This window comes from Syngnathus scovelli, chromosome 4 (genome assembly GCF_024217435.2).
Source record: "Syngnathus scovelli strain Florida chromosome 4, RoL_Ssco_1.2, whole genome shotgun sequence".
NCBI classification, from domain to species: domain Eukaryota; kingdom Metazoa; phylum Chordata; class Actinopteri; order Syngnathiformes; family Syngnathidae; genus Syngnathus; species Syngnathus scovelli.
Genome location: NC_090850.1, coordinates 11190366 through 11212500, shown reverse-complemented (window position 1 = coordinate 11212500; position 22135 = coordinate 11190366). Strand labels below are relative to the sequence as shown.

General features: G+C 39.9%; 2 protein-coding genes and 1 long non-coding RNA gene across 6 annotated transcripts in view; 1 reads left to right on the top strand and 2 right to left on the bottom strand.

Moving 5' to 3' along the window:
* LOC125967626 (uncharacterized) overlaps positions 1–310 on the bottom strand; it is a 4270-nt gene extending 3960 nt beyond the window's left edge. The window contains exon 1 of the long non-coding RNA XR_007480799.2: positions 18–310. This is a non-coding gene — a long non-coding RNA (uncharacterized lncRNA). The remainder of the gene's footprint in view (positions 1–17) is intronic.
* A 4282-nt stretch (positions 311–4592) lies between these two features.
* ttc17 (tetratricopeptide repeat domain 17) lies at positions 4593–15857 on the bottom strand. Of its 2 annotated transcripts, none has more exons than XM_068650549.1 (25): positions 15642–15857; positions 15133–15222; positions 14542–14711; positions 14266–14377; positions 13438–13569; positions 13151–13260; positions 12913–13060; positions 12536–12675; positions 11932–12092; positions 11691–11803; positions 11198–11350; positions 10343–10449; positions 10106–10262; positions 9917–9988; positions 9607–9831; positions 9190–9409; positions 8900–9019; positions 8232–8518; positions 7990–8143; positions 7784–7904; positions 7318–7477; positions 7133–7216; positions 6881–7000; positions 5547–5690; positions 4593–5456 (listed from the first exon to the last, which is right to left on the bottom strand). In XM_068650549.1, the coding sequence occupies exons 1-25, from the start codon at positions 15807–15809 to the stop codon at positions 5325–5327; spliced, it is 3600 nt and encodes a 1199-aa protein (XP_068506650.1). In that variant the 5' UTR covers positions 15810–15857; the 3' UTR covers positions 4593–5324. The 2 variants fall into 2 exon arrangements, with proteins under 2 accessions (XP_068506650.1, XP_049574790.1); XM_049718833.2 differs by having other exon boundaries at positions 10343–10458; positions 15642–15856.
* A 740-nt stretch (positions 15858–16597) lies between these two features.
* traf6 (TNF receptor-associated factor 6) lies at positions 16598–22024 on the top strand. 3 transcript variants are annotated; one of them, XM_049718839.2, is made up of 8 exons: positions 16598–16751; positions 17327–17619; positions 18397–18547; positions 19271–19429; positions 19555–19626; positions 19962–20039; positions 20124–20435; positions 20597–22024. In XM_049718839.2, exons 2-8 carry the CDS (start codon positions 17327–17329, stop codon positions 21191–21193), a joined length of 1662 nt encoding a protein of 553 aa, XP_049574796.1. In that variant the 5' UTR covers positions 16598–16751; the 3' UTR covers positions 21194–22024. The 3 variants fall into 3 exon arrangements, with proteins under 3 accessions (XP_049574796.1, XP_049574795.1, XP_049574799.1); XM_049718838.2 differs by having other exon boundaries at positions 16640–16767; XM_049718842.2 differs by lacking the exon at positions 16598–16751 and adding an exon at positions 16807–16948.
* Positions 22025–22135: the final 111 nt, after the last annotated feature.

The following is a 22135-nucleotide window of genomic DNA, read 5'->3' as shown; positions in this document are numbered from 1 at the left end:
GGTTCCACTATACTCACCACGCAAGCTTGAGGAGTGTCACCATGTAGGAAAATAAAAGACCAAATAAAACTGTTCTCTGCTTTAAAATGTGCTCGTGCTTTTCGGTTCTTCCTACTGTGCACACACTGTACTCTTGAATGGTGTGCCTTTTATAGGAGTGATGCCCCCTATCTATTTCTGGATCACGATCCAACCCTGTTTCTATTTTTAGCACGCGCGTGATGAAAAAAAAGAGGGAAAAAAAGAAAAGCTCACAGAGGTTCCTTGGAGGAATTTCGTGTGTGCAGCCTTCATCACCCCCCGCCCATTTACCCTCCTCAACCCCCATCCCACCCTCTCTCTCGTGCATGGTTATTGCGCGTGCACAGAGGCGTCTCCTCAACACACTGGGTGGAAATGCATACGCATCTTCTGCAGATTCAAAATGCAGGCATGGCCAATGTACAATTTGCCTCTAAAGAAAACAAAGCAAAGTAATCATAAATCACTCTAATCTCTACAAATGACATCCAACACAATTGTATGTATTGAACAAAATATCAACAAAAAAAAGTGACTTCCTTCTCTTGATGGCTGCGTCAGTGTTGACGTCAGGTGGAGAATCTCCCGCTTTGAAGATGGACGCAGGAGCATCCATGCACAGCTTCTGGGGCCATTGTGGATCCAAAAAAAAAAAAAAAAAAAGAAAAAAAAGAGAGAAAAAAAAGTGCACCAAATAAACATGCATGAATTTTTTATTTTTTTTTTATAAAAGAGCGAGATGCCGTGAATAAAATGAAATCCCCTCCTTCTCTGCCGTCACAATGGAAAGACCATTTTATTATTTGCGCACACCTCAGGCTTGCCTCGTGATTGGAAGCTCCACAGCGATAACGTAAAATGTTTGCAATATGCGCCTCAGCTGGTGATCATGAGGACAAATACTAAAGCCTTCAGGTTGGGTTTCCCCCTCCAGCAGAGCCACGCACAGGCTCCAGGTGTTGACCCCCTCCACGTGTGATGATGCAGAGCTACCAAAAGAGGTGGAGGGCTGCGGACCACTCCACCTCAACCCCATCCCCCTGCCTCCCCCTGCACAGGGCAGAATGCTGAAACGCGTAGTAACGGAGCACCGCTTGGCCGACTGATGATGCTATTTTTAACTCCCATCCTCAACATGCCTGCCGCTGCGGCTTTCTCTGCTCAAGGTGGCCTACTACTGTACACAGGGCTGGTGCATGGTGAATGGTCAATAGCGCTGAATGCACAAAGATGATCGGGTAAAATGACGATCCAACAGCGCATCCGGCGGCTTCCAGCCTTTGTTGCAAAATAGAAAAACACAAAACATGCAATTACTTTCAATAAGTGCTGAAAGAAAGAAAGAAAGAAAGAAAGAAAGAAAGAAAGAAAGAAAGAAAGAAAGAAAGAAAGAAAGAAAGAAAGAAAGAAAGAAAGAAAGAAGCGGCAGTTGCATATACAACAACGTTGAAGTGGAACTATCCGTGGTGCTGAAGTCAATACTGCGTCTGGTCACCTTTGCAACTTTTGTCAGCCCATAAAAGGACCATTCAAGTCACAAACGCAAACAACCACGGCAAATTTCACTTGTTGGTTTTAGTGAGGTGAGAGCCAGCCAGTGTAGCGTGATTCCCACTCTGTGACTGAAAATGTGTGAGTGTGAATGCTTGGGCTCGATGTGCCCTGTGATTGCCTGGCGACGAGAGTTACGGGTGTTGTCTGCCTGCTCGTCCACATAATGTGATATAAGATTCAGCTTTTTCAAAAATGTATTTACTTACTTACATTTCACTTGATTGTTTTTTTTTTTTTAATTCATGGCATTACGTTATTTTTCATACTAAAAATGAAATAGTACACACGATCAATACTGTAGATAAAGTACTCAAACAAGCAAATCCAATCATTTTGATCCTCTTAAAGTTCTTCTTACTTATACTGTGGAAGTTTCTCCTCCTGGTTATATTATGTAATGTTTAGTGAATGAAGCAATGCACTCGTGTCATGTTCGGCTCAAATCAGGTCCTGCGCTGTTTTTCTGCAGCAACTATAAAAAGTCACTATCACTGAATTATGTAATACCTTGCAGCAACATCCGTTACTATACTAGGCAGTGCTGTGCTAAAAATACAAGCTCAGATGTGAGACGATGCATTGGAACACAATGATCATCAAAAGTTTAGTGTTGGAAGAAATGCCAAACTTTGGACAGGAGTTTGCCAATGACTTGAACAATGAATGAGGGGATCATAACAGGCTCTCCTTTTTAAAAATGTACACTTTCATGTCAAAAATGAAATAATTTTAGAGTCCATGGACAACGTGTGCAAGGGATGCTGCTTGTATGTTAATAGCCTACTAAATTCTTGTGAGAGTGCACATTTGTCTCACAAATGCAGTAAGCAAGCTACCTGCCTGAGTTACTCCAGCAGTGAATATACTACCAGTCTGAAAACGCTCAATGGGTTCAGAGTCTCACACGCTCATTCAATGCAGTGGCGCTGTGGTGTGCCAAGTCACATGCCTATTACATAACAAGGCTCCTACTGCTGAGCTCAACGTCCCTAACAAATCTATGCATGCTTTGATGCACATGGGCTATTTATATACTGCATCTAAGATAGGGCTGGTCAAAAATACAACTCCGTTCAATTATTCATTCAGAAACATTTCCTTGCAGAGCTGGCACAGAGTTATGTTGGACAGGAATAGACCAAGGGGCTAACAATAAATAATGCACATTAGCAATGCAGGAGTGTGTTTAGAGGGTGGGGGTAAATAAACCTGCATGCATCGCGTTTGTATTTATAGCCCAATGTGCATATGCTTCAGCCTCTCTGCAACCATCCTGTTCTTTTACTGGGTTCTAAAAATAGCAGACTGCACTGTGCTTGTGCCATTTTTAGGTCTTGTGATTTAAGTGTGTGGGGGTGGAGTGATGTAGCATGAAAGAAAAATGGTTCACACTTGTGCTATGTAGTTGCACTTGTGTCTGTGAATGAATTCTTTCATTCAACCCAAAGCATTAGATTGATAATTTGCTGCCAATTGTGTCTTGGTTTTATTGCTATAAGAACCCACAATGCCTTACAGTAATGGTCAGTTTGAGGCTATGACTGTTACGTCACAAATAATCATGCTGAATTAAAATAAGCAATTCAGCCAATCGTAATTCGGTATGTCTATCGTGGGAATTGTAATGTGAAGCATGTCAGAATTTTATTATGACGCAAAATGTAGCATCTGATTTGATTAAGGTATAAGTGATTATGCTAAATTAGAGGCACCAGGTAGATGGACTGCTAAAGCAGGTGTACTATTTCATGTTACTTGCCAACACTTGTAGCCAAAATTGTCTTCACATTTAATAACTTTGGGAGGATGCAAGAATTTGTGTTACCTAACCCCTTCAAAACAAATAGTTTCACTGAGGTCACATTTCAAGACCATTTATCCATCAATTATTTATGTATAGTATGTAATATGATGAGACAATTATATGGTTTCACAATCATAATGGCCCTCTAATAGCAGACCAGACTGTGAGTTGTGTGATAGCTGATAACCTGGCAGCCCAAGAGGCCAATATAACAGATTTTTATTAAACAGACTCCGCAACCTGATTGGCCTCTGTGGCACTTTTTGACTAGTTTAAATCCCCCAGCAGAGATTGTTTCTGTGTAGGTATAGATATATGCTCTTTCAGAATACATACAATTGAATTCATGCCCTAAGGGTGCGGCATCAGCTTCCACAGGTAGACAAATGACACAAAAGTGTGTCTCCTGATGATAGAATGCCAATTGATAACCTTCATTACTGAATTTTAGATACTAAGTCATGGCCATTAACCAGGACAAAAAGAGGTCTTGACTAAGTACAATTATGCTAACAGAAAACAAGAGCGAGTAATTGTATGAAAATGTTAAGCTTGTGTTGCACCTAAACTCAAGAATAAACTATGTTGAAATAAATTGAAGACAGATTAAACTTACATGTTCTGTTCAAACTGAATTTAGGTACTATGATTTAATCAAGGTCATCCAATCAATAAGGGTTCTTGTTTAAAAAGTCTTGATATTACAGCATTTTACAATATGGAATAATATGCAAATTGCCCTTGTCTCTGTGCACAGCAAGCACAATTTTCAAGATGCATCCTTGAAAATGTGCTAAATGTAGCACCAGAACCTTGAGTTATTTTTGAAGCATCTTGGACACTGAAGTAGATCCTCAGCAGGTTTCAGTGACGTAAAATCATTGGCATGCATCCGATGAAAATCTGTAACAAACCCAAACTATTCAAGACAATTAGCATGTACCGTATAAGGTGACCTTGCAATGACAAAGACGGGTTTGTTTAATGCAAGACCCCAGGCGGCAAGTGCTAACATTTCAAAATATAACTGGATCCGTCCTAGTTTTAAATCAAACAGCGGTTTCTTCAAAAAGTCTGACGGTGCCACCATGTGGTCAGTTCGACGCATACAAGCAGGCGTTCGGATATAGAGGTAAGCTGTCAACCGGGGTGTTTATGTGCTTTTTATTTCCCAAAGAGAAATAAATGACGCAAAAACACCACAAAACATCAGTTGAAATCCACATACTGCCTTTAATATTGTACATTTAATACAGATTCCACCTTCTATGGCCAGAAGGAAATCCATTTTTTTCTTTTGTCTGATTACCTTTAAAAGCAAACGCAGCATAATTAAGTTTTTTTTACTTTTTCATTAAATTAGCTTTGAGCAAATAATTTTTTAGGTCCCATATAAATAGGAATGATGACAAAAGTGCGAAAATTACCGTCCATTTCATGAGCGGAAACAATGAGGGCATATATTGTTGAAAACTATCTGACTACTGAGATTTGAAGCACATTCCACATTCCATCTCAGCAATGGCTTGATGGACATAATACATTGTTGTAACCCTTTCAATTAAAACTTATCATTAAAATAAATTTAAAACACAGCACTGTCTCCTGGCCACATGGTGCACACATTTCGGTATTGCTGTATTTTGTAATTGTATGAGAACTGTTAAGGTCTTCCCTTTTATTTTTAATGCCAACTCTTGCATACATATTAAAAGGTCATAATCAATAGTAGGGCATATTTGCCAAATTTGACTTCCCTTTCACATTTTCAAACATAAAGTGTTAGAACTGTGCACTTACTGTAAGTGTTTAGAATACTGTAGCTGTTGTAGAACTTACAAGAGGCTGAATGGAAGTTTTTCCTTTAGCACAAGATAACTGCAGGCTCTAACAAGAACATACATGTGCTATTTATCTATTGTGGGTAGGATGCTGACAACTTTGATTAAGGATGACGACGTTCTCTCTTGGTAAGAAGGTAACACTGAATGGTTCTCAGGCGGTCTTTGGCAGGGGCAAACTCTGGCTGCAGTTTCAACGTGGACTCATACCAGTGCATTGCTTTTTCAAACTCCTCCTGTCATAAAACAAAAAACAGAAAGAATGTGTCCATACGGGCTCCTCCACTTCATTGATCCAAGTGGGGTGAAAATAATGATTGATTTACCATAGCAATGTAGACATTGGCAAGAGTGAAGTGGTTAACTACAAAGTGTGGAGTAATTTCAACAGCCATACGAGCAACTGTAAGAGCATCCTCCCACAGTCGAGCATTCTGAAAGATGTTGGCCAGGCTGATAAGGGGAACATCCTGGTTAAGAGTGGGGAAAAATCACATTAGGAACTACAAAACACTAAATGCATGTTAACTTGAAATACACGGATGCTACCTGTGACAGGGACATCACAAGAGTGTAGTTTCATTTTGCAGGGAAAGTACTTTGTTAGTACTGGAATACCGCACAATGGACCTTGAATTGAATTCCATGTTTTTTTCAATAAATTTCTTTTTCCCGCTACTCTGCGATTAAATACTACTTTCAAAAGAGAATGAATTCTCAGTATTCTAAGTAGGAGTTAGGTCGATCCTAATCACATGGATTTACTGTGAATTTTTCAATTTTAGAGATGTTGACTTAAGATTACTTTAATAACCAATAGATCTGTCAATTATTTCTTCGAGTAGTTGATAATTGAACTATAAAAATATTTTTTTCCAAATCCCCATTGCTGTATTATATAAAAACAATACATTAATTCAAACTGACTGATCAGGAAATACACGCACATTTTATTATGATTTATGTTAACATTAAGTTGCTGATATGGTCCACAACATGATTGAAAAGAAAGCCAGCAAATTGTCTTAAATACTGTGGATCATGAGTACAACAGCCAATTTGTGCGTGAGAGGTCCAGTTATCATTTTTGTCCACTTGGTGTCACCATTTTTGCATACAAAACAACACAATCGGACAAGCTTGGACACTGATTCTTTACCCTAAAGTTGACCTAGAAAGAAAATAATATGAATAAACACTCTGTACGGCCCCACAAAAATTTACTTTGCTTCTGTGTCACCGAAGGGGCTCAGCAGAACAACATTCAAATTCAAGAGTTCAAACATTGAATTGTCTCCTCTTTTCAGTGCAACGTCGTCATCTGACACGCTAAGCCATTCTCAAGACAGGTTGTGGCTTGAATGTTTGATGGGTGTGCACAAGCACATGTGTAGGTATGCAAAATATTTATTGAAAAATATTTTGATACTGACAATACTGTCAAGATCGCAACATTAAAAGTTAGGTACAATGTGGCTTTTGGCAATTAGTTGTTTTGACTGTCTTTCTGAATACAGAGCCATTATAAATAAATTCCAAGTTGATCCAATACTGCAGAGAGGACGTTTTACACCACCACAAAGGACGAATGCGCTCATTGAAAAAAATTGGAGGGGAAAATATCTCATTGACTAATGCTAAAGGAAGAGGGATTACTTACCTTCATGTGATAGGGTGCGTAATTGAGGGCCTGTCGTAAGCAGTCAATTGCTCTCTTCCCTTGACCTTTCACTCTCCAATAAAGTGCAGCCATACTGGATAATACCCATGATGTCTGGTTCTAGAAAAGATCACATTCTCAGCAAAACATTTGATTTAAAAGCCCATAATGATCATATTATAGAGTTGTCGCAAAACCCAAATTTTGACTGACACTATACCAGCATATACCGCAATATAAATTCCGACTTACCTTCTCCAATACTTTAGCAATTCGAGTCCCAACCTGTTCAAAGGACTGAGGAGAGAATTCTTCTTTACCAAGGTTTTGCAGGACCTGAGGGCAGGGCCATCAAAATTATGTTACGATAATATACTTCGAGTATTTGATGATATATATTTTTTTTTTCATTTCATTTGACCTGTTCTTTGGCCTACCTCACTGAGTTGGCTCTCTCCTGTGTAGTGGATGGTGGCTCGATTAGCCATGCCTACGAGGTGGTCAAGGGTGTGCATACTGGCAGCGAGGTTTGCATTGCATAAAGGCTCGACAGCTGGCTCCTGGAGTGGGGTAGCAAAATCTATATGCTCTGTGATGCTGGGGGAAGGAAGCATTGAAAACATTGTCATAACACTAAACCATAGATGTATAGGTGATCCTCGGTTTACAATGGTCCAGCATACTACGGTTCAAGGTTATGAACAGCGTGCAATGAAGTAATTTACACTGCAGCATAACAATACACTGTCACGTGGCACAGGAAGACACGTGATTTGCTTGTTTTATATTCATGGCATATTTCATACACTTATGACATTTATGCCTTCAAACTCATGGTCATTACCTTCATTGTTGGATAACGTGGAAATTTCTAGATAGAATGTCATGGGAGAAAAAGCTTACTCGATGTTCTTGGCAGACACGGCGAGCCAAGTGCTAGCTGCAGTGGTGAGGTCAACCCTTCGTGTGCGCTGACACTCCTCTGGCCCTGGCCACCCAAGGCTTGTATAATCCCTCCAGCGGCCTGCCCAAAGAAGAAGACGTAGATTTAGGAGTCCAGCACTTTTCAATACGTGTCCTCAGTTCACACTGACTTAAGTCAATGGTACCTGGAGGACCTGCTGATGGGATAGTTGGTCCGCTAATTTCCAGAATAGAGTGTCCTTCAGATGCTGGCTCCGCACCCTGGCTATCATCAGAGATGGCCACATTCTCTGACCCATCCGCCTTTGCCTTTCTTACTCTCTTTACTTGAAAGGTGATCTGATAATTAACATCAAAGATACAATCAAAAAGGCCAAATAATAGGTTTATTACCGCGGCTTATTCTACACGGTCAATTTTTCATTACCCATTCTGAACCGTCATCATCTTCACAGTTTCCAAAGCAGGGCCCTCCACCACCACGGGGCCCCATCACACGGTCATTCTTGAGCACCCGGATTCCTCGCAAGTCACCTCGTTTGCCACCGACATCCAAAGCCCCCTCAAAAGCTCCCATCAGGTCTTCTTTGAGCTGCCACTCCTCCTCACCTTCACCACCTCCATCTGCAAGTGAGGGAGTTGTCCTTGAAGAGGAGTGAGCAGCCTGCCGTTTTCCCGCAGCCTCACCAGACCCATTTGTGTCCAAGATGACCTCTGCAGCAGAGAAACAGAGATTGCAATTAGGGAAGAACAAGTACCGATACCAGGAAAAGATCTGTGCCGATGATACCAGCTTTATTTCAAAGTATTGGTAATAGCGACGACGGCTGATACTAATATTGGCTGCGGTTTTGTGACCTTTTGCCATTATCTGTCATTGTTTTGGGAGGGAAATTGTAGGTATCAGAAGTACTAGTATTGGTATTGGTGACTACTTGAGTACTTGTACTGGAAAGAAAAGTGGTATTGAACCTCCATAATTGCAATTATGTCAAATAACAATTAAGATGATGCCTTATTGGAATTTTAGATATTACTTTGATGAATCCTCACTATTTTCCATAGTTACTGACAGTGACTAGATAAAATCCATACTTTCAAAGAGCAGAGAGTCCTCTATGGCTGAAATGGAAGAAGTCTGCTGTTTTTCTTCATCGCCCCCCCACTCCTCCAGCTGGATGGCAAGTTCATCTTCAGCACCGCAAGCAGAACCCTCTGGACCAACACACATTGGGTCAAAGCCATTAGAAAAAACACTGACTGATCAATGGTCTAATAACATGATAATATGATGATCTTATCTGCTTCAATAAGTTCCAAAATTAGGCGTAAAAAAAAAATATAAAAATACAAATTGCGAGACCATTTGTATCAAAGTTACTCACGTGAGCAGGGTTGTTGGTTTGAAAGATTATAAAGGAAGGGATAAAACTGTAGACAACGCAAAAGAGGTATGCTAGCACGACACTGTTGACAGGCAGCAAAGGATGAGGAGGAAGTCAAGGAGGACACAGCTGTCATCAGTGTGTGGCGAAACAAGGCTAGAGCTCCTGTCACATTGCCCTGGGCCAACTGCAAGCTCACCAAGCTGAGGAGCGCATGGGGCTGGTGGAAGAAAAGTGAAGGTGTTCAAATACCAAAATGTAGTTTTGGTACTGAACACAAGTATGTCTATTTCTAACAGTGTAAATACACACATTAATACTGTTAACATGTTTCAGGTTATGCACTATACTACTGATTAGTTGGCAGCTGCCAATTTGGTTTGCTGCTACTACAATATTACAAGAAAGTGTAGTTACCTCAGTTGCATTGTAAGCCAGCGATTGCTCCACCAGTGTTTGCGATTGGGTGGTCAATCCATAATGTAGCATCAAATTTGCAGCATTTGTGAGGGGCAAATGGCGGTGGGACGGTGGGGTTTTCATCCACACTTGCCGCAGGCATTGCAGGGCAAGACTGCCATTTCCTTGGGCCCGCCAGAATAGAGATGCTTCATTGTAGATCTGCCAGCTGTACAATTTGTCCTGACAAAGGTATGCATGAGGATAATGTGCACATTGTGGAATTACCATATCAAAGTATTGTGTGTTTTAAGGGGAACTTGCTTACTAATTTCATAATTTCAGCAATTCTGGAACCAATTTGTTCCAATGTCCAACCACCACTCCGGAGCTGTAATATCTGTAATCACACACAATGATGATGTTTCAGCTCTCTTTTACACAACTGCAAGATACAATGTTGCATCTAACATTTATTTATGAATTAAACACAGAAAAAAAACACATCAGCAGACACCTGGGAGGCATAGGGATCTGGAAGCATCCTGTCTTCCAGAAGCCAGTCCAGTGAAGAAGGCAACGGAGGAGAATGTACTTGGGCGAGAGAACCACACTCTGGCAGGGCCACTGTTTGAGGAGGACTATGAGTCCCATAAAGGAAAGATGCCACTGAGCTGGATGTGGACAGATAGAATACAATTATTTGCATTAGCAACCCACAAAATACACGCAGATCTTGAATGTGCGTACTTGCCTGTGATTCTTGGTTTCAGACAAAAGGTGGTATGTTGGCAACAAATGTGCAGCAGGGACACTTGGGTATTCACTAATGCAGTATGACCTCTGAGGCCACAACAGCTTCTGCATATACTAGAAAATAAACATGAATTCATGAGGTAAAATCAATTTTACTGAACAACCAAGCTTAATGTAAAGTGGCAAATTTAAACTGAAAAATTAAAGCGGAGTGAATTGGTGAAAATTTACTTGGCTTGTAAAAAAAAAAAAAAAAAAAAGGAAAAATAATTGAGTCTCTGGAGGGTTGGTCCAACCATGAAGTTAAACAAACCCTTCATCCCTGATTATCTGTTGGCGAACACGTTGTTTTGCACGCCTCACCTTTATCTAGTGACAGGTGATATACTAATTTAAATATTAAGATGAGCAGCTAAGGTTGTAATAAGGCAGCTCAGCTGAGTGATGACCGAGAGCCACTTTGAAGCACTGAACCAAACTGTCTAAAACACTATGTTACAGCTAAGAATACCTGCATTACATTTTTTGGGGGATGAACAGATTAGCATTAGCTAAGAGTGTTTCGTTTCTAAAAGTGGCACTATAATTACTGTACATTTTTTTTATGTGCAATTACTTTTCAACTCTCAAAGGTATAGAACTTTATTCAAAGGTATTAGAATTTATCACAATAAAAGATCTTCGACACAAAAATAAATAAAAAATGTTCCAATATCTGTTCTGCTTAATAAAATGCACGTCAACCAAAATTACCATAACACAAACACATACTATCTGTAAAACGTCACAATTTAAAGTGTGAAAACAGTTTGCTGTAAACAGCAATCAACTGTAATTACTGTATCCATCTTGCCTGTGTGTCATCATGATGACTGCTCCAGAGGGCAGCAACAGGGTCCTGGTCACCTGACACAGAAGGATGGAGCTGAGGGCTGCGTGTTGACTGGTTTGAACTCTGATCTGAGACAAGTGCCACACTGGATGCCACTGATATCTCTTCGCCAAACTACGAAGACAGAAAGGCCAATAATACCAGTCAGTGTTCTTTACTTGATTGTCTATTTTGCCGACAGTTTTTTTTTTTTAACCTTAGCTTTTTTTGAACAAGCGGAGACATACAGTCAATAAGCGATGGTCATGAAAACCCAGAGTTTTAAAAGTTTGTAAAAATATTGAAAACAATCTACAGGTGCCAAACCACGAGTATGTGTAGCTACACTGTAAATCTGTATGTAGTCAGTGACAGGAGATATCCAAACTCTGCCACATTGAGAGAAAGTGAATATCACATATGGCGTGTTTTTCTAATATTGTGCAGCCCTACTGTCAATACTAACAACACTTACTTGGACAAAATGGACATGTTCAAACAGGTCACCACGGTGATAGCGCACAGGCAGATCGAACGGGCAGTGAAGGCTGCGCTGCTGTTGACCCAGGCGGCAAATTTGATGGTTCCCTGTGCCAATAAAATACTTCAGACTTAGATTAAAACAATTGTTGGATCTGTTGTTTTTTTTTCCAAGTAAATTTGCTTTCTAATATTATTACATCACTTTATAGCATTACATTCGCCTTCAATTTTACCAAGTTGAGCTTCTTTGGCCATTTGGGTCTCATGGATAATGTTGTGCAGGATCTGCTCTTCCTGCAACAGCTTGTGTTTATCAAGTGCCTCCTGCTGGCGAAGGTAGTGGTCATGCTGCTTTTGGTATTCTTTGAGCTCGTTCAGGGTTCTCTGCAGTGACCTATACATAGAGAACCATAGTTACAGCTACGTATACAATCATATAGAAAAAAATCTCATCGCTTAACTGCATTATTGAGTTTCACATGTTTGTATCAAGACAAAGACAAGAGAAAATCAGTTCTAAATCTTGTGGTGAAAGTTGGGCAGTGTTTTAGTAATATAGTCATGTTTGCAGCATTTTGGTGGTTTACTGTTCGTAAAGATTGTCTTCACCCAAGATTCATTTATGTCACAAACCATTTCAGGTAATCAAAAAACAGAATGAAACACACACAAAGTACCATGTAGAGGTAAAGAAGTAGCCTAATGAAATATTGCACTCGCAACGAAAAATATTACTCAAGTCACAATCAAATGTAAGCAATTAAAAACAATCACATTACGCGCTTCTTAAGTAGTTATGTTTAACATTTGCTAAAATGGACACGTGCAAGTTCATACCTGTGCTGGGCTTCTAGGCGCTGCTCAAGCTTTTGCTGGCACAGCACAGCATGCTTCCTCCTCAAGGCCAACTCAAAGCCTGGCTGGGCCTGTAATGCCTGTTCATAACACAACACTGAGTGGTTGTATTCCCCAAGCATCTGGTAGGGCAGAGAATGTCGGAACAAACAGATTTGTAGATTGCACATTGCTGGTTTTCGGGGAACAATAATTCTTACTATATAAAAACTGACTTGTATTTCATCATTCCACTGACCGTAATAAGAAAACTCAATGTTTTGTGCGATATTTTGGGGGTGTAAATAATACTAAGTGAATCTTGCTGTTTTTAGATAAAACTGGCACTAATGCAGTAATGCGGGCAATTTCTAACTCACAGCATAAATGTTTCCCAAGGTGTAGTGACTGGTAAACAAGTCAGAGGGCAGGTCCAAGGCAGCGTGGGCTAGAACGGCAGCATCTGCTGAGAAATGAGCACGGTGCAGGATGTTGGCCATATTAACCAGGGCTATATCCTTGTGAGGCCTAACGACACACAAAAGCGAGGGAATATAAACATATGTGGCTGCTCTCCAGCAAGCAATTGAAGCATCCTTGTGATGAGGCTGACGATACCTAAGGGAAAAGTGCAGAGCGCGCACCACACAATCCATTGCCCTTTGAGGCTCGTTCTTCATACGCCAAAAGAATGAAGCCATGTTGTACAGCACCCATGATGATGTATTCTGGAACATACAGACATACATGATTACATTTTTGTGTTGGAATACTGTTCTGACCTCTGGAGCTTCTTTCTTTCAATACTTCACACAGTAGTCCTTTTGATAGCTTGCAAACACATTAATACAAAGAGCCAGAAGTTTTTCACGTTATGTGCTTGTAACAAAATGTCAAGCACTTACCCTCAGTAATGCTTGATGGATGCGATGGCCGACCACGTCTATACTGTGGCCCAGTTTATGTGACAAAGCATTATAAATTGGGTCCTCCTTGGAAAGTAATGGGGAGGTAAGGTTTGCCCTCTCTTGCACACCCTGCAATATACCAGTAAGAATACAGACATGTTAAGTCTGCTCACATTCATAGTCAGGTGCATATAACAAGACCTTCTTGCATAACACAGAATACGTGTTCCTTAACAGTACGACAATAAAGAATGCCATACAACTACAGTAATATTAGAGCTGCACGATTATGGCCAAAATAGGAATCCTGATTATTTTGATCAATATTGGAATCACTGTCATTCATCACAATTATTCATAATGTTACAAAATCAGGTGTATTTTCAGTGCACTACTTTTCAGCAAAAGTTTATAAACGGTTTTAAGGGCCAATGACTTTTTGAATATTAATTAATATACAAGAGGAGGGTGCAAAAATAGACATCTCATGGGTGAAATTAGTCACATTATATGACGATTGTATCTTTTTCAGATTTTATTTATATTGTATGTTTAAAAAGCATTGTGTGCTTTCCCTTTGTTTCTTATTTTCTCTTTTCTTCATGCATTTGCGCCCACCTGTGTATATTGTTTAACCCAAAAATTTAACATAGCTTTTACAAACCCCAACACAAGCTTATTCTTTTAATTAATTTAAAAGAAATGAAACAACTTTCAAGATATACGTAAACTGGACGGCAGCGATCACTATGTACGACGTTCGTTTTACATCACATCTACTTAAAAATTATGATATTCTGATGATAAGCTGACCATAATACTCACCCTGAGATGGTGGAACGCATGGATGCTATAAGGTAGTTCTAACACTCTTGCACAGTCTGGCTCTTCCAGATCGGGAGGCAGAGCCGAAAGTAAATCCACATAGTCTTCGGGGCTACGCACAAGAGGGCAGAGGTACAATTCATTAAATACATGAAGACAATTGTTAAGCAAATTAGTAAAGTAAAGGTCACTCAAGGAGGAAGAGAAGAAATCATTTCCAAATAGCCCTTGCTTATGGCATTTCATGTTTTTTTGGAAAGGAAGTGCAAGACTTACCGAATATCTTTACTCTCTAAGGAGACGTAAGTGCCATCATACAGGTCGAGGTCACCAAGAGGTACTTTGGCCATAATGCAATCTGCATCCTCTCTGTAGTGTCGCTGCTCTAGTCCTGTATCCCTGTCCTCATTTTCTTCAATGTGAATTTTTTGTGCCACTAGCAGCTTCTGCTCAAAATTAAGAAAAAGGAACAGGTTTTAGAGAGATAATCGTATTCAACTTAAATAAATACAGTAATCCCCTGCAAACAAAGAGACGGTCCAAGTGCAAAGTAAAGCGTAACTGACAATGGCTTAAACTAAATTTATTTATGGATTAAACAACAAATAGACCACAAACAAGGTACTCTAACAGTTAAAACGAATTCAAAATTTTCTTATATTAGTTACCCTTAAACATACAGTATTAATACAGTACAAATAAAGTAAGATTTTTTTTTCAACCCACTGATTGGAAATTGGCTCAAAAATCCAGATTGAGTAAAACCTTATACTTCTAACGTCCACTAACAACCCAGGCTAAACTTAACACTTGCCAGGTATACCAAGCTTAGCTGTCAATGAAAAGATATCGGGAAAAGTCACTCACCTCCAGTTTCTTGAGGTAGTTAACACGAGACTCTTGTCTCATGAAAATTACCACGTCATGCGGATGCTTGAGATTCAAAGGTGAATCAACCTACAAGTTTCGTACGGGGAAAGAACCCAAATATCAAACTAGAGGCAAAATAATAACACTCGTCTACACAATTTCAATGCTCTCCATCTAAGACTCCCCGATGAGTTGTCACGTAAACAAATCGCAACAGTTAAGCTTATTAATCAATGACTTATAAGCAGCATATTGGGACGCTGACAGCTGGTATGTTTTGGTCATCCTGACCTCACTAACTCTACCTCGCGTAAGCTCAAGTCGGCGCTTTACTACACATCGTTGAGGCTTTGTCGGCGGGAAAACAGATCTGACATAGCTCAAGTGAGCCAACAAAACTACATGATTAAAACCCGAACAAACTAAATGAATATATATGTTACTGGTAAAGCTAACAGAGATAGCATCTGGAGCTAGCAATAGAGAGGCTCAATGAGCTGTCATACTTGCTGTTGTATTTTTCCATCCTCGGTGACAACCCAGTGGGTCGTAGCGTCTCCGGCGTCCACTATGAGTATGCAGAGGAGAATGAAAAGCTTTCCCCGAAACGTTTTTCGCGAACAGCTGACTCGACAGGGAAAGGAGTCCAGACTGATTTTCTCGATGTCCGCCATTTTTCTGTCTCCTTAGCACTGTGGCAACAGCTGAGTGACCTCCGACCGCATCGTGGCGCTCAACTCACTTAGCACCCCAAGAGACCGAAACAAACGTGATACACACGATGGGCTCTTTTAGCAAAGAAGCACAAATCAAATTGTTGCGTGCGTACTGTAAGAGAAATTTTATTGTTTCCATCCATACCTGCAGCATTTCTTCCCCCCCCCACTGGAACAATCTATATGAAGATTCAGACTGGAAAACTCAAACTAGCCTCTAAAAAATGAAAAAAAAGTTCATTTGCAAGTCCAGTCACTTTCATTGGATCGATATAATCAATGACTAGTGAATTGATTCTTCAAAATCAGTCAATTGAATACACTCATTAGATCATTAGAAAAATATAAACTTAAAAAAAAAATTGTGCTTCTGTATCTTAATCATATGAGGCTTATGATCATCTGATTAAAAGTGTCACGTATATTTGTTTGTGTGTACGTACGGTGTTAAAATGATGATTGTAGATATGAACTATTTGTATAATTAGGATCAGGTTGAAAATTAGCTATGTTGATTTTGGTGCCTCTGTAGTACCAAACAAAACTTTATTAGTTTGTGTGAATGAGTTAACATGTACCATTTAGATTGTGCACTGAGTAGGTTGACGCTTCATAAAGTTCACTTGTATTAGTTCACAGATGTGGAGGAAGTTGCAGATGGTGTAGCGGTACACTTGCCTGTGTTGTGTGCCGATACCGTGAGTTCGATTCTCGCATATGATGCGGTGTGTGTGTGTGTGTGTGTCAAAAAAGATACGCATCTGACACATTTAACATGGCCGCTTAGTTAACGTATAATTCATTAACCATCTTTGGGTGGCTGGGATCTCTATGTTCTGACGTATGATGACGTGTTAAGACAGGAAATTCTGTACTAAGATTAGTTTCCAACTTTCCAAGGTAACATTTTAACAAGGTATTTGTCTGATATGTTGTGTGTTTCAGTGTGTTTGGAAGAGTTGGGTGCAATAACGTTTTTGTTATTTGGTATACATATTTGTTTTAAAAACGGTATTTGGATGAGACAGCCTACACTGCAAAAATAACAGTTCCGCATGTGGAAGTTCGGCTAGTCTTCTCAAACGTCAACGTTGTCTGTATGTTTCTATTAATTTAATGATTATAAGTATCCAACATGCATGTACATAATATTTATGCGAACCAATAGAAATGCTTAGCGTTATATTAGCTTACGAAACTAAGGTAAAAACAAAATAAACATGCGATAAACAACCGTGTTTCCAGTAAACCACCTCGCCGTTTGTATATCCATGAATAATGAATCATTGTTTTAGTATTCATCAATAAGTCCGCAATTCTTTACAGACTTGCCAAATTTCCCCTACGTCCAGTTATTCTAAAGTGTTTCTGAATGTACGTAAATGATTGGTCAGCTACCAAAATATTGCGCAATATCAGGAGGATGAAATGATTGTATGTCATTGCTCACCACTTTCTGCTTCATCTACCTCCAGATGTCTTGCTCTGGTAGTCATAAAGGGAGTTTGGAGGCGGTACGTTCTGGTGGTGAGATGTCCAGTTGTGCCTTGGCAATGCTGGAACACGAATCCCCACAAAGTCCCTCAGAGAAGTCTGGTGCTTCTACTGTTCTCCCATCTACTGCCCTTGTGCAGGGCTACGATGTGGAGTTTGATCCACCACTTGAGAGAAAATATGAGTGTCCTATCTGCTTAATGGCTCTCAGGAATGCCATTCAAACACCATGTGGGCACCGTTTCTGCAAGAGCTGCATTGAGAAGTCAATTCGGTAGGCTTTTGTATTGCTTTGACATTCAACACTAATTTGCTTCATAATGAATTCATTCACCGCAGTCACAGTGTTAATTACACTGGTCAATAGCAAATTTGAATCAAAGATGGGTTTATGTGTCCCTAAATGTATTATTGACACTGATTTTAACTTTTTTTTTTTTTTTACTGTTTTCCCCTCCAATCACATCAGCTTTTCAAGATAATTTCATTTTTTGTTTTTAAGTTTGACCCATAAAGGCTTGCGCAATACAGATTTTACCATAATTTATAGCTGACATTTCAGAAAGAAAATAAACTTGTTGCTAAACCTAACATTAATAAATATATTGCATATTACGTAATTGTTATGAGGCTGCAACTAACAATTATTTTAATGTCAATTATTTTGTCAATCAATGAATTTTTTTTATGTTTTAATTTCCACTCCTTTATTAAAAAATAGGGCATTATTTCAAACTGATCAGTGCAAAATACATACATTAATTTCAGAATGAGCGAAAAATGAATGGAAAACACATTTGCTAATTTCAATTATTTGTTGCACCGCTAAATTTTTATATCATTACTATGAAAACCTGACGTGCTTGAGAGAAAAACAAGGGCAAATTCAGAATCAGCACAAAACATTAATCAAAAAGTTAACTTGCATCTCAGATTAAAAATGAATAAAATGTTGACTTGTATTATTTGTCATCAATAGCATGTACAGGTATATTGTGTAAATGAAGTGCCATATATTGTCTTCATGAAAATGTTTCTTCCTGAAATAAAGGGACACAGGACAGAGGTGCCCAGTGGACAATGAAATGCTGTTAGAAGACCAACTCTTTCCTGATAACTTTGCCAAAAGGGAGATTCTCTCTCTCACTGTCCGCTGTCCAAATGCTGGCTGTAAGGACAAAATGGAGCTCCGAAGTTTAGAGGTGAGAAAATATACACACTACATTAGGAAGCCAGCATAAAATAGAAATTCGCCTGATGTAATTCCTTTATGTGAGTTAGAAAGTGCTTTGGATTCAGGTTGTGGTCATTCCCATCAAACAATGAAGTTATGCCCTTTGGACGAGTGAGTGTTGCTCTCTCATTTGCAATTGGTATAACAAATAATCGTCAAGCGTTGATCTGGAGCTTAAATCCAAACCACATCTTCATGTATGTGTTGAGGGCTGATGTAATTGCAACCTCTGCTGACATGTTTGCGGCTTCTTCCGCGATGATGAAACGAGCCTCATGAGGCATCGAACCGGTTGTGGTTCAAGAAAATGTTAATTTCTCAAAGCTTCATGTGCACACAATACCGTCTACAGGACATGTGTATAATTACAGGGATCTGGAGCTTAACCACACAAAGGGTCATGCATAGATTTTGACCAGTTCAGAGTCTACCCCAGCTATTGCCTGAGGACAAGCTCCAGCATATCCCTGGAAAAGTGGATGGATATACAAATTATGTTAAACTGGTTTCAGATCATTGTGGTAATGTTTACAGTCTAAGCTGTTATTATAGCGAATTATAAACCTTTTTTGGCATTGGGCACCAATATTCACAGTTTTAGGCAAGACCTAGTCTCTATCCCCCAAGAACAGCTCGAGATGACTGTAAACACCTGTACCCATTCTTGACTTTTCTTCTGTTTTCCTTTCAGAATCATTTGGCCCAATGTCCATTTGCGACTGTGCCCTGCCCACAGTGCCAAGAGGCCGTGAGAAAAAGTTACTTGGAAAACCACAAAACCATAGAGTGCCAAAGGAGACCCATGTCCTGCCCAGACTGCGTTGCATGCTTTGTATACGAGGAGAGGGAGGTACTTTTTTCTCCCTTTCCTAATCGATTCTTTGAATTAAGTATACCCACAGCAAAGATTTTTAACTTACTGTACATCATATACCTGTACGTTCATTTTCTTTCAATTTGTCCATTTTCGCTCAGCTTCATGAGCAGCAGTGTCCGTTTGCGAGCATCAAGTGTCAGTACTGTGAGCTGGATCTCATCAGAGACCAGGTACGTATGTTAATCATTTCACAACCACACAAATAAGACTACATAGTTGGCACATAAAAATATTTCCAATCATTCACTTCCTGTCTCACTGTCATCCTTGTTGATAGTGTTAGTATCGATTACTGTAATTCCCTTTTTTGGGGTCAGCCTCACAAATCCCTGACCTAAACTCCAACTCGTTTGGAATTCAGTTGCTCGGGTCATAACAAGACGCCCTTCCTTCTACCACATCACCTGGAGAGATGAACCAATCATAAAATGTGTCCATCTGATTTGTTAACAATTAGGCTGTTGAAATGCTGTTTGAATTTTTTTTTCCTTTGCTTTTGTTTCAGATGGAGTCTCATTGTGATACAGATTGTCCCAAAGCCCCTATTGCCTGTACCTTTAGCACTTTCGGATGTAAGGAAAGGGTAAGTGATGCAGTGTAAACAATCTTAAAACTTGAACATCCATTTGATATTCCTCAGAACATAAATTTTTGTCATTCTTTATAGATGCAGCGGCACAACCTGGCTCAGCATATGCAGGAATCTACGCAAATGCACATGCGCTACATGGCGGAGTTTGTGCGCTGTCTTAGCCTCAACGGCACCACACCAAAGTCACTTTGGGCTCTTGGACCATCTGTTTCATCTGATGATCAGTGTGCAGCATTCGCATCATCTTGTCGGGGAAGTCCAAGCGGTGGCAGCAGCTGTGGCCCATCCCACCCGAGCGAAGAAATGCAGAGGATCCGGGATATGGATGGACGACTTGTAAAACAGGACCACCAGCTCCGTGAGCTTGTCATCTTAGAAGAGACTCGGGTATTTTCATATTCCTTCCTACTTCTCCTCAAGCACAAATTCAGCTGGGATAGGCTATAGCTCACCCTCCACCCTGAACTAGGATTCAATTTAGAATATATCAGATCATTGAAGCTCATGTTCATGGTTGCCGTCTCATGATTGCTGTTTCCTTTCAACAGGTAGCTCAGCTTGCACAACTCCAGCAAAGAGTAGCTGTGCTAGAAGAAACAGTGAAGGAGCTGGAGGCTCAACAATGTCACGGCATCTTCATCTGGCGTCTCAGAAATTTCTCCACCTACCTCCAGAACCAAGAAGCCGGCTTGCCGGTGGTCGAGCACAGCCCAGGCTTCTACACGGGTCAACCGGGCTATAAACTGTGTCTCCGCTTACAACTTCAAACACCCAATGCACCACGCTGTTCCAACTACATCTCCCTCTTTGTCCATACCATGCAAGGAGCTTTTGATGGACAGCTGAGCTGGCCTTTCCAGGGCACTATCCGTCTGGCCATTCTCGACCAGGGCCCTGAAGCTCAACATCATATGGAGGTAATGGAGACTAAACCGGACCTTCAAGCTTTCAAGAAACCCATCATTCAGCGTAACCCAAAAGGGTTTGGCTACGTGACTTTCCTGCACCTGCATCAATTGAGTCAGCGAGCTTATGTCAAGGATGACACCGTCCTCATCCGCTGTGAGGTAACGCCACGTTTTGACATGTTCCAACGTGAGGGACCACCAATGCAGCCGAGGGGTCCTGAGGCCTCACGCGACTAACTTATGTTGCATGTCAGTCATGCTTAGTTTTCTCAAGACTGCCTTGAATGTGCAAATATGCTGGTATTTATCACCAATTTTCAAATATCTTTTAATGACTCTTACTTGTATGCAATTCTATTTTCATCTGGTTAGAAATATGCTGCATGTATGCGCATCATTTAACAAGCATGTTCATTTAGTATGAATAGGTTTGATGATTTTATATGTAGATTTTCTGCCAAAAGACTGACTGTTATTACCACATAGCACAATAGTTGTTTGTTTGTTTATTTTGCCAACCTTTTTTATTACCAGAACATGCAAAAAAGAAACGTGTACTTGTCAAGCCTCCTTCGCGCTCACACTACCGGCTAGTGTGAGCGCGAAGGAGGCTTGACAAGTACACGTTTCTAGTGTCTAGTGACTAGCCGCTTGTGACTAGCGTTTGCTCCACACAAGTAGTGAGTAGTGCATAAATAGAATAACAATTATGATTATTAACTGAAAAGTATTATATTTAGGAGTGAAACTTTTTTTCATTATTTAAGTTTTATTCCCAAGTTAACACCAACAGTGTGATTAATTGTAAATGTTGTATATCTTCTAAATGTGCCTTTGCATTTATCTAGTTATTCTCCAACATTAGCAACCACAAAGTCGATTAGTCTATGGCAGTAATAAATAAGAAATAATTAATGATACTTGCTATGGATGTGCCTTTTTTAAATTCAGTGCAATGTCTTATGTGTTTGAGATAATGTTGCTAATCATTGAAATGTGAAATATTGCTCATGTTTTTTTTTTTTTTTCCCAATAACCTGAAATAAAGATTCATGTCGATGCATGGTACTTTAATACAAAGCTTCTTGAAACTTACATCCCAAGCTAAATAAACACACTAGCTTGCTCTTAAAACTTTAAAACTTTAATTTTTTACAATAATTAAGTCTATCTAACGCC

What these genes read in the sequence shown, in the direction of transcription:
- ttc17 (XM_049718833.2), bottom strand. Translation starts at nt 15,809, where the DNA reads ATGGCGGACATCGAGAAAATCAGTCTGGACTCCTTTCCCTGTCGAGTC. An exon ending in CGCCTAGAAGCCCAGCACAG is followed by an intron (nt 12,093 to 12,535) that starts GTATGAACTTGC and finishes CTCTATGTATAG; the next exon opens with GTCACTGCAGAGAACCCTGA. An exon ending in TTGCTAAAGTATTGGAGAAG is followed by an intron (nt 7,001 to 7,132) that starts GTAAGTCGGAAT and finishes GATCTTTTCTAG; the next exon opens with AACCAGACATCATGGGTATT.
- traf6 (XM_049718839.2), top strand. Translation starts at nt 17,327, where the DNA reads ATGTCTTGCTCTGGTAGTCATAAAGGGAGTTTGGAGGCGGTACGTTCT. An exon ending in TGCATTGAGAAGTCAATTCG is followed by an intron (nt 17,620 to 18,396) that starts GTAGGCTTTTGT and finishes CCTGAAATAAAG; the next exon opens with GGACACAGGACAGAGGTGCC. An exon ending in TCATCTTAGAAGAGACTCGG is followed by an intron (nt 20,436 to 20,596) that starts GTATTTTCATAT and finishes TCCTTTCAACAG; the next exon opens with GTAGCTCAGCTTGCACAACT.